The following is a 15195-nucleotide window of genomic DNA, read 5'->3' as shown; positions in this document are numbered from 1 at the left end:
TTATGCTCCGCAGTCCGCCGCTCTTCTTTTGTATATAAAGACTCCTAGCTCTCTCGCTCTCTCTCTCTCCTACTATCATCATCATCAACCACCGACTCCAACGCACTGACGACTGACTCCAACGCACTGACGAAGGACTTCAACTGATTAAGAGTCTGACACTCAACGCAATGCCGCCATCGACAAGAGCTGGACAGACCGGAAGGGGCGATGATGATCAAACGACCCCAAGCAACGGACAGGAGGAAGGATGGCTCACGCAGGTAGTCAGGATCCTCCAGCTGGCGAACCCAGCACTAACGGCCGAGGAAGCAATCGTACGAGCTATGGGTCTCATCAGCATTAGCAACCAGACCCCGCGCAGGGAAACCGAGAAGATCCCCAAGGAGGTGTCGAGCGCCATTGCGCACATCAAGAAGCTCAGCGACAGCAACTGGCACACTTGGGAACCTACCTTCATCGACTGCCTCCAAAGAGTACATAATGCGAAGGAGACACTGTATGGCATGGTAGCGCCTGGAAACGAGGAATACGACGAAGACTTGGATAAAGCCCTCGTGGGCCTCATCCACGCCTGCTGTGACAACAGTCCAGACAGCCGTATCGACACCTACACTGTCAGGGGAGTGGATGAAGAAGTCCAACTCGGTAGCACACTCTATGCCAAACTCAAGAAGGCACTAACGTTGAACGACGCTGTAAAGCGAGCAGGACTGCAGGATCGTATTCACACAGTGCGATTGCACAATCGAGACGTTGTCAGGCTAGGCAAGGAACTCGATTCGATCTGGAACGATGCGGCACGCCTGGGAAAGCGTTTCGACGAGGACCTCAAGGAATCAACTTTCTATCGCTGCACGGCCCAAGACTGGTTCTATGCCAACACCGTCGACGCACTGAAAACGGCCAGACCAGACTGTAAATATGACGAAGCCTACCACGCACTCGCCAAGAAACAGCAGGATGGTGAGGTCACCGGCCGTATTAGAGGAGCAGCAAGGGTTGCCACAAGTACGGACCAGGCGGAGCAAGGACCCAGAGGCAGGCGCGATCCTCGCAACCCCTCGGCCCCTCCAAAGTGCTACGCTTGTGGAGGACCTAATCACATTGCTCGAAACTGCACGAACACCAACAATAACCCCGCACCTAGTAGAGACGGACCCACCCCCAATCTGGCACAGGAAGTGAACCACTAGGAACTCAGGTGCACCTTTCTAGCAGTCGACAGGGGCGAGCGATCAGCATGCGACACCTGGATCATCGATTCAGGTGCAACCCATCATATGGTAAATGATGAGAGAATGCTGCTCACCTCAACGAACAAGGTCGGCCAAATCAGTACGGCAGGGGACGAAAAGCTTCAGGTGAAGGCTATAGGAGATGCCTCCCTTCGGGTCGGTGAGGCCACCATCCAACTATTGGATGTGCTTTATGTACCGAAACTGAATGCTAACTTATTGTCCGTACAAGGCTTGGTCGAGAATGGTGCACGAGTAATCTTTGATGAGTTTGGAACTACCATAAAGCAGAACGATGGTACCCAAGTACAATTCAAAAGGGACAGAAGACAGGGCCACTTCAAAGTGCGAGGACAAGCACTGGCTTTGGAACTGGAGGAAACACGAGATGGCGTCCCAGAGGACAACCAGAACACAGGAAAACTAGATAATGCCCCAGAGGGCAATAAGGACACGAAGCATCGAGACAGCTACCTATGGCATGAGAGGTTCGGACACCCAGGACGAGACAAAACGAGACAAATCCGGGCCCATTACCTAGGTACCGATGAGGAAATGGAACATGAGTCGAAGCACTGCAATGCGTGCAGTCAAGGAAAACAGACTCGAGCACGGATGAGCCAATCAGAGTCGGAAAGAATGGAGGCACCATTAGAGCTGGTACACGTAGACCTGATGACAGATTTCAAAGGACATGCCAACTACCACTATGCACTAGTTGCTGTGGACGACTTCTCCTCTCTGATCTACGTGGAACCACTCTGCACAAAGAGTGCTGCACTCACGGCGCTGAGAAGGTGGATAGCCAGGATGGAACGGGCAACGGACAGGAAACTCAAAACACTCCGCAGCGACAATGGAGGAGAATGGTGCAGCATAGCAGCCGAAGACTGGCAAACTCAAGAGGGTTTTAAGTGGCAAAAGAGCGTCCCGGGGATCAGCGTCCAAAATGGACGGGCAGAGAGAGCAATCAGATCGGTCCAAGAAAAGATGCGCTCGATGCTGATTGGTCGAGCTTGCCCTAGAGAGTTGTGGCCGTACGCAATCACAGCAGCAGCACACGTGATGAACCTTACCCCGTCAGCCACCAAAACCATTCCCCACGAGGCCTTCTATGGAACCACTGCGCACAAGCTGGCCCAGCAACTGCGAGTCTTCGGATGCTTGGCATGGGTTCATGTTCAACAGAAGGACCAGCAAGGCAAGCACGGAGCTAGAGCAAAGCCAGCCATCATGATTGGGTATGACGACGAACACAAAGCATGGAAGTTTTGCAACCCGGACCAGCCTGCGTCAATTCAATGGAGCAACTCAGCAACGTTCCATGAGGACAAAGGATGGAGTGATCGCCAACAAGAGGCAGTCAGGCCTGTGGTGACCGCGGAGGTCGAGGAGGAGAGTGTCACGCCAGTCATAGTGGAGGAGGAGACCAAATCAGAGGCTGCAGTGGAGGATCTCCTAACAGCCGAAGACAGCACAGTAGGCGCCGCCAACACAGCAATACTGAACCTGGACCCAACACCTAGGGAAGCAATGGATGGTGAGGATGCCCAGCTCTGGAAGGAGGCAATACGAAAGGAGCTAGAAGGACTCGAGGCAATGGGGACTTGGGAGGTGGTGCACCAACCGCCAGGAGTACCACTTGTGGACTCTAAGGTTGTGCTTCGGCTGAAGCTTGATGCTGATGGTGTACCTGTTAAGCACAAGGCACGACTGGTTGCAAGGGGCTTCACACAGAGAGAGGGGATCGACTACCAAGAAACCTTCTCTCCAGTAGCACCCCTTGGAGCGATCAGAGCCATCTTAGCACTAGCAGTGCAGAACAACTGGGAGGTACATGCTCTGGACATCACTATGGCTTACTTGAACTCCACGTTAAAGGAAGCAATCTACATGAAGCCGCCAGAAGGATCAGGAGTAGCACCCGGCAAGGTGTACAAGGTAGTCAAGGGCCTATATGGCCTAAAGCAGTCTGGGCGAGAATGGAATCAGGAGTTCGACAGGTCTTTGCGACGCATGGGATTCTTCCAGGTAGAGTGCGCTCCCTGCATCTACACCAAGGGACAGGGTGAAGATATGGCCATTGTGGTCATCTACGTCGATGATACATTAGTCATAGCACCACGGCTGGAAACGGTCCTAGAGGTTAAGAAGCAGATTGGTCAGAGATGGAAGATGGAAGATAGTGGTGAGGTCTCTCACTTCTTGGGCATCAAAATCAGTCGAGACCGTGCGATGCGCACCATGACGATTGGTCAGTCAGGGTACATCGACCAAGTGCTGGCAAAGCACCTGGACAAACGTACGAAGCCAACCATGGTTCCAATGCAGAGCATACCGGAGGGAACCCTTGTCGCAAGCGCAGCACAACAGAAGGAGTATCCGGTGATTGTTGGCAAGCTGCTCTGGGTTGCCAACAGCACCCGGCCCGACCTTAGTCTCACCGTGGGTGTTCTCGCTAGGCACATGCGTGAACCATCGCAGGAGCATTATCAGGCAGCACAAAGGGTCTTACGCTACCTCGAAAGCACAAGGCAGGTTGGATTGGTTTATAGGGCAAGTGAGTCGCAAGAGCCACTGGTTGCACACAGCGATGCAAACTGGGCAAGCGATGCCACCATACAGAGAAGAAGCACATCGGGGTCAGTGGCGTTAGTGTACGGGAACCCAGTAGCCTGGAAGTCAGCGACACAAAAATGTGTGTCGTTGTCTGCTGTCGAGGCAGAGTTCATTGCAGCCACGGAAGCAACACGTGAGGTGCTCTTCCTCAAGCAGCTGCTGCGCTCAATTGGCATTGCCACAGGCACACCGACGGTCTACTCGGACAACACTGGTTGCATACAGGTTAGTAAGGACCCAGCACAGCACTGGAAGCTTAAGCACATCGACACCAAGTATCACTTCGTCCGTAACAACGTACAAGAGGGAAGGGTGCAGATCAAGTACGTAGACACCACAAGAAACTTGGCAGATGTACTCACGAAACCCATTGGGAGGCAGGCAATGCAGCAAGCAAGATCTGGGCTACACCTGCAAATACCGGCAGCAGTGTACGGAACGGGGTCCCCGAGCTATGCAACAGTGTTGAAGAACGGAGGTCACACCTTGAAGCAACAGCATAATGAACAGGGTACATATGCTGTTGAGGGGGGGAGTTGAAGTAGATGAAGCCGCACAAAGCGTGGAGACAGTGAAGGTAGTGCTTACGGCCGAGTAAAAGGCCTGAACATCTTAGCACGGACCACATGTGTCACAACCTACTCAAGGCAAATGCTTTGTTATGCTCCGCAGTCCGCCGCTCTTCTTTTGTATATAAAGACTCCTAGCTCTCTCGCTCTCTCTCTCTCCTACTATCATCATCATCAACCACCGACTCCAACGCACTGACGACTGACTCCAACGCACTGACGAAGGACTTCAACTAAAACGTCATGTCATGCTGCAACTTGAAGCCACCACAAGGCGTTCGTTTGATGACGATGGATCAGTGTTCGAGCAGAATATGGCAAGGTTATAGCAGCTCTTTGAGCAATACAGTACATAGGGATCGCAGAGGGTCGCGGTCGAAGCAAAGTGATTCGCATCGCATACACATGAGACCCGGGCGCGAGGCTGTGGCAAGAATCTAGGGCGCAGAGAGACACATCTCCATAAACGTATCATAGTTGATCTGCACCCATCCGCTGCGCTGGCTATCATGACGCTGGAACGACTCGGTCAGTGTCTTGATCACCACGCAAGCTCGTACGAATCGATCAAAAGTGATTCCAGGTGGACCTCTCGCTGCTGTCGAACCCATGCCGCCTGCAGCACCACCAGGAGCAGCAGTGTCAGAAACGACTGGAAGAATCAAGGTCAGCAGTTTGGTCAGCTTTGTCATTGTTTTAAAAGATCACTGCCATCAGAGCTAGCAATGCTATACTCACTATACTTCTGCGAAACAATATGCAACAGTTTTGGCGATAGTCTGTAGCCAAATGACTGCAAGGCGTTCGCCAGCTCGTTCTCGTCGATCGATCCGGACCTATCTTGGTCAAAGTGTCGGAAAACGCCCTGCCAGTCCTGAATGTACTTCCACAGGCCGGCAAACTCGTTGAAGCTGATGTGTCCGCTGCGGTCAACGTCAAAGACACTCATCAGCATCTTAACTGTGTCCAGGTCGAAGGGCGTCCAGTCGCCGTTGACAAGCGCTTGACTGAGTTCTTGAGGGTTGATCTGACCGCTGCGGTCTCGGTCCACTGCAATGAACCATTGCCAGAGTTGCGGGTCTGCGCCAGGAGGAGGTCCGGTGGACGCGTTGAATGCCTGTGGGCGACCGTATCCCTGACCAGGAGGTGGAGCGCCGTAGCCCCCTCCACCCTGCTGCTGGCCGGGAGGTGGAGCCCCATATCCGCCCTGTTGCCCGGGAGGCGGAACACCGTATCCACCCTGCTGAGGAGGAGGTGCACCGTATCCTCCTCCGCCACCGTATTGCTGCTGCTGGCCGTACGCGCCTTGCTGTCCTGGAGGAGGAGCTCCGTAGCCGTAGCCGCCGCCGCCGCCGCCGCCGCCGCCTCCACCTCCACCGTATGAGTATTGGCTTGACATGGTGGTTGTCTTTTGATCGCTTATTTCGATATTAAGTTCGTTGCAATCTTGTTTTGAGCGGTGAACTTTCAGTCCTTGGTTGGAGATATCCGTATGGCGTGCGGATGATCAGAAGATAGTGGAGGTGTTAATGAAAGGTGTTGCTGCGCATTCCCGCTCAACATCTCTGCCGAAAGGTGGCCCAAGCTCCCGCAACTATGAAAAATGACGTCAGGCGCCAAAATTACACTCGATCTAACACACTTGACGAAAACGCTTGCCTTTGTTCTTACACAAGTAGCAATGCTTCGCAACATACACATACACATCTGATGCTCTGCTGTATGATGAATCTCTTCTATTCTATGCCGTATCTGCCGGATGTTGGGCTAGTGATGATGACGATGCACACTAGCAGGAGACAAGTTAGCAGCGCCGTTGCTGCGTGTTGCTGACAGGCTGTTTTCCTACAGGCTGCTGTACGAAGGCGAGTCCGACATTGGTGTGCTTCCAAATACACCGGCTCCACCTGGTGATGCTGCTCCACCAACCTTCTCCAGCTGAACTGCTACACTCTCCAAGCCATGGATGCGAGCCTTGAGTAGGTTTTCCACCTTCTTGGCGATTACTTCTGGTGTAGTTGCTCCTGAGGCTGCGCTTACGCCGTTGCTGCTGTGTGTGCTGTGCTCGCTTTCGTAGTTGTGGCAATGGCCGTGACTGTGATTGTGATCGTGGTAGTTGGCGTGACTATGGTCGTGACGATGGCTGTGGTCACGAGAGTAGTCGTGGGCATGGTCGTGCTTGTGCTCATGTCCATGGCTCTGCTTGTGACCATGAGCACTATGTTGATGCTTGTGCTTGTGCTCGTGATCGCGCTCGTGCTGATGCCCGTCAGCAGCAGCAGCAGCAGTAGGCGGCCAAGTAACCTGGACTCGAATCGTCCCCACCAGCGTCTCTGCATCCTTTGGCCAGAACCTGGGAGAGTGATAGGAGGCAACACCCTCGATGCTCCTCAACGCATCCAGCGCCTCGTTCATCTCCTCTTCTCTATGCTCTCCTACCTCCAAGCACAAGATCCTGCCCGACTCCAACACCAGTGGAATCACAGAACCAACAATCATGAAGGCGATGAAAAGCGAAGCAATCGGATCGAACCCAGTCCAGCCAAACTGCCCAATCAGCAGCGTACTGATGATGACTCCTACCGAGCCGAGCGTGTCAGCCATGACGTGCAGATAGACACCCATCATGTTGTGCGAGTGTCCATGTCCGTGTCCGTGTCCGTGATCGTGTGCATGTGCATGTCCATGATCGTGTCCATGCCCGTGCGAATGACCATGATGATGATGATGATGTCCACCAGTAGCCCACATACCGAACAAGTTGACCGCTAAACCCATACTACTGACTACTAGCAGCTGTGTGTTATTGTTCATCACCGGTGGCTCGATGATCCTCTGCACCGCCTCGAAGACGATAAATACCGAGATCAAGATCAAGAAGATACCATTAGCGAATCCACTCAACGTCTCCACCCTCCCATAGCCATATGTAAATGTCGAGTCGGTAGGCCAGGTGGCCATGACACTGGCAAACAGGCCCATACCGATGGCTGCGCAGTCGAAGAACATGTGGATGGCGTCACTGATCAAACCTAAACTGTTGGTCCAGACTCCCCAGAGGAGTTGAACGCCCATGAAGGCGAGATTAACGACAAGAAATTGGAAGATCTTGCGTGAATCTGGGTTGGCAAGGATGATCTTGATGGTTCGTTTGGTGGCTGCGTTGGCCGAGGTGAAGGAATCGACTAGTTCTTGTAGAGCTGAGACGTCCGATGAGCTGGTCGATACTGCCTTGCCCTGGTGGTCCTCGCCAATGCTGGGCGAAGATGAGGCGGTAAAGCGTGTAGAAATGTGATCAGGCGAGTTCTTGAGGATCGAGCGCAGCGTTTGGCCGACCAGCAAGGCGACACCTACTTGGGACCAGTGAGGCTTGTATCCGAACCCAACGAATCCGATGGCAAACGAGGCAAGCACAGCAATCGGCCAGCCGTGGGCAACTCTATCCTTGGTAGAGGCGTGCGACTCGATCGAAGTGCTAACGAGTGGCTCAAGGATCAAGAAGCCGAAGCAGATAGCGAGATAAGCGGGGAGATGGCTGAAGCTGCCTCCCTCTCCACTGTTCGATGAGGGTAGGATGGAGGAGATTTCTGGGAAAGTCGAAAAGCCGAACAGCTTGAGCAAGAGCGACGAGGGTACTGCAAAAGCAGCAGCAACAATGGTAGCCACTATTCCTGCTCTTCTTCGTCCGCCCGTGTCTCTGCTAGCACTTAGCAGTGCGCTCTCTTTCTCGATCGTCAGCAATGCAAAGATAAGCAGATAGGCATGACCAGTGAGCGTACCAAAGACGCTAAAGTTGGCCGCTGATGCCTCCACGGCTGCTGAAGCTGCTCTCAACTGCGAGGGCGAAGCTAGACCGGCCGGTCTGTTCCTCCTCAAGCTATCTGGCAGATCGGAATCTGTATACATGTCCAAGATGTGTCCTGAATAGTCCAAAGGCCCTCGTGAAGGCGAGTCGAGGTTCGAGACAGAGGAAAGGAAAGAGATGGCAAGGGCGAAAAGTGTCGTGTAGCCACCGTAGCTTCGACCGCTCAAGCTCTTTGCAAGGTCTACCGCCCATATCTCGCAGTGTTGGGTAAAGATGATGACGTTGACTGCGTCGAGTTTGCGGACAGCCATGAGCCAGACGAGGAGCTGGACGAATGTGATTGCTGCAAGGGTGCAGAGACGGCGCTTATCGACTTGTTTGACTGCTGGAGCCCATTGCCATGCCTTGAACCAGACACCTTGTAAGACGGCGGCGATGAGGAAAGCGAATGTTGCGATTGCCCAAGAGCTCGTGCTGCTCTTCCTATCCCTACTCAATCCCGATGGTTCTGTGAAAGATAGCTGGGAGTGTATCGATTCGCTGTGAGGCCAAGATAGCCAGGATCGCACAAGCAGAGCTGCTGATGCCAGAAGAGTCTTGTTGAGCAGCAAGCCGAGTAAAAGATCAGTCGGGATGGGGAAACCTAGCATTGAGCTCGAGCCGCCGCTAGCAGAAGAACGGGAAGGTCGAGTAGGAGATGCGACCGGCTCCATGCGCACCTTTGGGCGAGTGCGCGAATCTGGTGTGCTGTAGGATGACTGCATGGTGACGAAGCGCACCTCAGCTCAGATCGCGAGTAGCTGAGCATCCACTGGGACCAGCTCAGTATCGTCGAAAGTGTTGTGATGGTTTGAGCAGGAAATGGCGATTCGCAAGTCGATCATGTCTTGACCGCTATCGCAAGTCTTGGCTTCCTGGAACAAGTTGATCCGAACACCGTGCGTCAAAAGCCTACTTCTCTGTGTGTGTGTGTGTGTGTGTGTGTGTGTGTGTGTGTGTGTAACCCTAACCCTAACCCAGTCATTCAGGAAGGAAGACGGTGAAGGGCCTTAACCGTCAGGGTCCTCACACTCACACTATCTGAGCCTGTCAATTTCGGCGGCGTAACATGGAAAAATCTCGAGGTACAGAATGCAGCTTCATCTGTTGTATTCGATGCGGACATGTGAGAGCTTCGAGTCCAGCAGACAAAGATTCAGTTGAAGATTGCAGATAAAACGCGACCGATTGGAGCCACTAGCAAGCTCTTGTATGCAGTTGTATTACTTCTTGAATGCTTATCTTATATTCATGTGATGCTATATACATGGTCATATATATACTTAGCAATCTCCTTCAGCCTGTGCAAATGTGTGATGTGTCACTCCTTGTGTTACTCCTGTGTTGTCACCTCTTGTGCATTATTGTAACAACTCCTATGCATCCCACATGTGTCGCCACCTGTATGCACCTTTACCTAATTATTAGATCGCTTAAATTCTGTGGACCCCATATGATTCTGCGGACCCCGTGAATCCTGTTGGGATGCTGATGCATCTTCAACTCCCCCCTTCAACAGCATTACCAACCCTAACAACTGAGATAGCCGGGATGTTGCTAAACCCTTCAATGGTTTTGTTAAAATGTCTGCAACATTGTCTGCTGTTCCAACAAATTCTATCTCTATCTCCCCATCCTGAACATGATCCCTAATGAAATGATATCTGGTGTCTATGTGTTTCAATTTCCAGTGCTTTGCCAGATCCTTACTCACCTGTATACATCCCTGACTATCTGAATGTAAGACTGGATGGGCAGCGTTGATTTCTAAGTCCCTGAGGAGGTATGAAAAGAAGAGTGCCTCTCTCACTGCTTCTGAGGCAGCAACAAACTCAGCTTCCACTGCTGATAGTGCCACACATTTTTGGACATGTGACTTCCAGCTAACTGGGCACCCATATATATATGTCATTGCTCCCGATGTGCTTCTCCATCCATTTGTTGGGTCTGAGGCCCAATTGGTGTCACTATACATGACAATCAGTTGCTTCAAGTGTTCACTTGATCTGCTCCCAAGGTTCAGTTGGTAGTCACTGGTTTGGTTGAGATACTTCATCAAGTGTATAGCAGCCTTCCATGTGCTGTTGGTTGGGGTCGACATATATCTTGTCAGTATTCCCACTGTGAACAATATGTCGGGTCGTGTGGTATTTGCTACCCATAACAATTGTCCCACCAGTTCTTGGTATTGTTTTGCCTCTAGGGAATCACATTTATCGTTCCCTATGGCATTAGGTATCTCTGGCATTGGTACCCATGATTTCTGATCCATCGACTGTAACCACTTACTCACCATGGCCTTGGTGTAAGTGGTCAAATCAATTGACATCTCCCTTCTTGTCCTGTTTTGTTTGATGTTGATGCCGAGGAACTCTTTCACTGGGCCATTATCTTCTGTTCCCCACTTGGACATTATCTCCCTTTTGGTGTGATCCACCTCCTTATGACTGGGCGAGGCTATGAGCATGTCATCAACATAGGCTGTGATAATAGTTAGGTTACTTCCAGTTCCTCTTGAATACAGACAAGGTGCACTCAGCATGCAGTGAAAGTCTATGCTCCATAGGTACGAATCCAACTCTATGTTCCATTCTCGCCCTGATTGTTTCAGTCTGTACAGTCCTTTTACTAGCTTCAAGGCCTTTCCAGGTGGGATTCTCATTCCAAGCAGCAGTTTTAAGAATACATCATGATGTAGCATTGAGTTTAGATACGCTTGCTTGACATCAATACTATCTACTTCCCAGTCACAAACCGCTGCTATGGCTAAGACTCCTCGGATTGACTGAATGGGTGCGATGGGCGCAAACACTTCAGTGTAGTCTATACCTTCTCTTTGTGTGAAACCTCTCACCACCAGCCTTGCTTTAAACTTCGTTGGGATGAGATTTGCATCTGTTTTGATTTTTAAAACCCAATGTGTGTTGACGGCGTGCATACCTTTGGGGAGATCGACGATTTCCCATGTATCCATGGCTTTCAAACCATCCAGTTCTTTATGCATTGCTTCCTCCCAATGTTTCCTGTCCTCTCCTGACAATGCTTTGCTAACTGTTGGGTCTAGGTTTCTTCTCTTTCGATTGTTTATTGCCATGAGTCCATAGTGATTGCTATTGGTCCATGTGTCATCAAGCGTGTTGGTGTCGGTATCGGCCCCGCATTCTATTGCCTTTGTTGTATCTTCACCCAGATCTTCTTCGTCGTTCAATCCATCTGTTTCTTTCATATTCATGTACTCATTCAGCAGCTCCTCCTCTTGTTCATCGAAGAGGTTCATATCTGTGTATCCAAGATCGTCTATGTCTCCTTCGTCTGCTAGTACTGGTGGTGGGTGTATGTTTACTGGTTTCCACTCTGTTTTGTCGGACCAGCATTTTGTCTCCATGAATCTAGCTGAGTTGCTCCAAAAGATGTTTGGGCTGTAGTCCGGGCTGTAGAAGAGCCATCCTTTTCTTTCCAGACTATACCCCAAGAAGATAGATGCTACTGCTCATTGATCTAACTTTTTATTATCTCTTTTGACCTTGGGGACGTTTACCCATGCTAAACATCCAAAAATGCATAGGAGTCTTATGAGTTGCTCCAGCGACTTCCCAAACATGACTTGGTATGGGAACTCACCATCAATGCTCGGAATGAGGTTCATTTTGAAGGCTGCGGTCCAGATTGCATAGGGCCAGAAGCTCTTCGGTAACCTCCTTTGCATGAGCAGCATTTGCATCTTCTCACCCAAGCTTCTGTTCATTCTCTCCACATGTCCATTCTGTCTGCTATTGTACCCTACTGTCATTTGCCATTCAATGCCCTTTTCATATGCCCACTGGAGTGTGTCATTGCTTCTCCATTCTGTACCTTGGTCAGATCGTATTGCTTTCAGATTCTTTCCCGTCTGTGTCTCAAGATATGATATGATTGTTTTGAGCTTGGGAAATGTGTGACTCTTTCGTAGCAAAGGCTGCGCGTATACATACTTGCTGTAGTTATCAACCAGTACCAATGTGCATGTGTATTCCGTTGTGTGTGACGAGTCGACTATCAAGTCGATGTGGATGAGATCAAGTGGAGAGACAGATTTCTCTCCACTACCTTGCCCCATTCGGGCTGCTGTGCTTTTGGATCGGATGCATGGCTCACACATTGTAGCAGTCCCTGGGTTTAGGTCTGCTGTGTCATTTTCTCCTAAGCAGTTGATGATGGCCCTCATCTTATCTCGACCTGGATGTCCCAGACATTCATGCCATAGTTGTTGTTCGGATATTTTGGCTTTGTTCTCAATATGCTCGAAATCTTCATCAACACCTTCAAATAATGACGTTGATGTGATCATTGCATTTTCCTTCCATGTGTTGCCTTGAAACTCCAACAGTCCTCGCTTGCGATTCTTGGATATTTTGAGTAGCATACCATTTGCTAAGTGTATTTGCCCTCTGGTTGAGTCTAGTGTCACTCATGCTCCTTCGTCTGTCAGAGAATTTGTTGACAATAGGTTAACATTGAGATGCTGAACATACAATACATTTTGGAGAAAAACATCTCCATGACTTGTTGATATGCTAGCATCCCCTATAGCAGTCGCTTCCAGAACCTCGCTTCCAGCAGTGAATACGCGCTTTCGGCAGGTTCTCAGACTAATGAGCATGCTATAGTTGTTTACCATATGATAGCTGGTGCCCAAATCTAGGATCCAATGATGGTTCCCTTTTGAATCTGGGTGGCTCTGCCAACTTGGTGCGAAAGAGCACCAGGCTTCCTATTTGGGCCTGGCGAAGGGGGAATTTTCTGGTATGGTCACCGATGCATCACATTGACTGATCCCATGTCCAGGCCTCTTGCAGATCCAACATCTGAGCCTTCAAGGTCTAGTGGCGACTTTGGTGCTGGTGCTGTCAGTGTCCTTTTTGTCTTTCTCCTCCTTTCCAGGTGTCTCATCCTGGTCATCACTGCTGATGACTCTGGCACTTGCTTGACAGGGGTCAACTCTCAGGGTGGGGTTGTTCTCAATCACCAACTGCTGAATAGATAGGGTGGTGGCGAGGGTGTTAAAACTAAGCTGGCTGACAGTGGTGATGGTCTCCTTGTACATTGGGTGTTGGATAGTGCACTTTTGTAGATTATGTCATGGGCCTGGATGCTCAAGAAGCAGGAGGGTCATGGGTTCATATGGAAGGAGCACAGGTATCGAAGACCTAGTCGACACCAGTAGAGAGCATGGTCGTAGTGCAGTCTCCATGGAGACCATGGACTCCTATGGACTCACATGCAAAGGAGGGCCAAGCACAGCCACGAGGAGGACCAAGCTCAAGGAGCAGGCACAGCCACGAGGAGGACCAAGCTCAAGGAGCATGCAGATGGTTACCATTCAGGGGCTCGAGAGACAGGAAGTCGACACAGGTCATGAGGAGGAGGAGCAGTGTCGAAGGAGTCGACACCACTCAAGAGGAACAGGGGTGCCAAGCAGGAGAGGCCCCTGAGCAGTACTCGATGAAGAAAGTACTCTCTGGAGAGAGAGAGCAGGAGCAGCATCGCTGGCGATGCTGTGAAGAGGTATATAACCATGCTTTCTCATCATCATAGGTCGAGTGGATCCTCATCCACTCTACTCACCATAACTAGTTATCACTTCAGCATAAGTATACATTAGTTTCAGTCAGCATAGCAGCAATCTATCAAGGTTGCTCCTCATCGTAGTGTGTGTGTTGTATCACCACTACCTGACGTCCGAAGGCGCCCATAGCAGGTTAGCGGTCCGGATATAGATAGAACCGAAGGCAGTAGTCCACTGCGGTCCGGGGATCACTTCAAGCATCAAGTCAACACACTGGACACTCGTGTTGACGCCACCAACCTTATCACCAACACCATCAACCTCATTATCATCGACATCACCAATCCCATCACCAACACCATCAACCTCATCATCATCAACACTCACACCAGACCTTGGTGTCTTCATAACATTGATATCGATCGTGCCGAGCTACCCCTGAACGGAGTGTCCACAGAGGTCAGCCGAAACCTACGATAGTATATACCACGAACGCCACCGCTGTCACTGCACAACTCGATAGTCACCGATACCGAGACAATAGCTGTCGCACAGTTTGATAGTCACCGAGTATCTCGACAGACGGACCTGGGTTTCAGGCGCGAGACCCCTGACATTAGAGTGGATCGTTCAAGCAGCTCCTCACGATCACCATGACGGACCCAGACCTCAACAATAAGCTCGATAGACTACTCACTCTATTGGAAGCACAGCTAGAGCTTACCAGACAGGGTCATCGAGAGGAACGATTACAACGAGCTCACCTGAGCAGGGAGGAGACAATGGACCTCTCTCACTCAGAAGACCAAGCAGGAGGAGGAGATGAGTCTATGATAGGAGACCCACATACTCCTACTCCAGCTCCACGACCAAGACGATCAGTCTCATTCAACCTGGATGAGCAGGAGGACATCAACTACGAGAAGTATGCTTCACCTACTGGGCCAAGATATGTCAAGACTAAGCTGGACCCCTACAGCAGGACTAGGACGGACCCTTACCCCCTGGACCACGAGGAGGATACCAGCATCATGGCAGAGCTTAACCGGTCAAAGCCCATTGCCACCCCCTTTCCAAAGTTCAATCCCCGAGACATGGAGATCTTCATTCTAGAAGCCGAAGCATGGTTTAAGTTCAACCAGGTGTATGAGCAGTCTAGGATGATCAATCACATGGGTGCTCAACTGGAAGGGACAGCAAGAGAGTGGTGGACCTCCAAGCTCCGTATTGATAGAGCTAGAGAAGGAAGGTTGTTCAATGATTGGCACTACTTCACAGAGCGACTGTCAGAGCAGTTCAACCCATGCAATGCTAGGATGGAGGCATACAACAAGCTGTTGGCTCTCAGACTCACAAGTGATACTCCTGGTACCGCCACAC

The 15195-nt window shown here is 50.9% G+C and overlaps 3 protein-coding genes across 3 annotated transcripts; 1 reads left to right on the top strand and 2 right to left on the bottom strand.

Annotated features, from left to right (window-relative positions):
* Positions 1-170: 170 nt before the first annotated feature.
* UHO2_06438 (uncharacterized protein) lies at positions 171-4397 on the top strand (the record flags this gene model as incomplete). Its single annotated transcript, XM_041556446.1, has 2 exons — positions 171-1149; positions 1222-4397. The coding sequence occupies 2 exons, from the start codon at positions 171-173 to the stop codon at positions 4395-4397; spliced, it is 4155 nt and encodes a 1384-aa protein (XP_041412380.1).
* A 466-nt stretch (positions 4398-4863) lies between these two features.
* On the bottom strand, positions 4864-5825 carry UHO2_06437 (uncharacterized protein; the record flags this gene model as incomplete). The annotated part of the gene is made up of 2 exons (XM_041556445.1): positions 4864-5078; positions 5165-5825. 2 exons carry the CDS (start codon positions 5823-5825, stop codon positions 4864-4866), a joined length of 876 nt encoding a protein of 291 aa, XP_041412379.1.
* A 446-nt stretch (positions 5826-6271) lies between these two features.
* On the bottom strand, positions 6272-8995 carry UHO2_06436 (uncharacterized protein; the record flags this gene model as incomplete). The annotated part of the gene is made up of 1 exon (XM_041556444.1): positions 6272-8995. One exon carries the CDS (start codon positions 8993-8995, stop codon positions 6272-6274), a length of 2724 nt encoding a protein of 907 aa, XP_041412378.1.
* Positions 8996-15195: the final 6200 nt, after the last annotated feature.

The sequence above is a fragment of the Ustilago hordei genome, assembly GCF_900519145.1.
Source record: "Ustilago hordei strain Uho2 genome assembly, contig: UHO2_contig_18, whole genome shotgun sequence".
NCBI lineage: Eukaryota > Fungi > Basidiomycota > Ustilaginomycetes > Ustilaginales > Ustilaginaceae > Ustilago > Ustilago hordei.
Note: the sequence above shows the minus strand (reverse complement) of the source record. Positions and strands in the feature narration are given on the sequence as shown.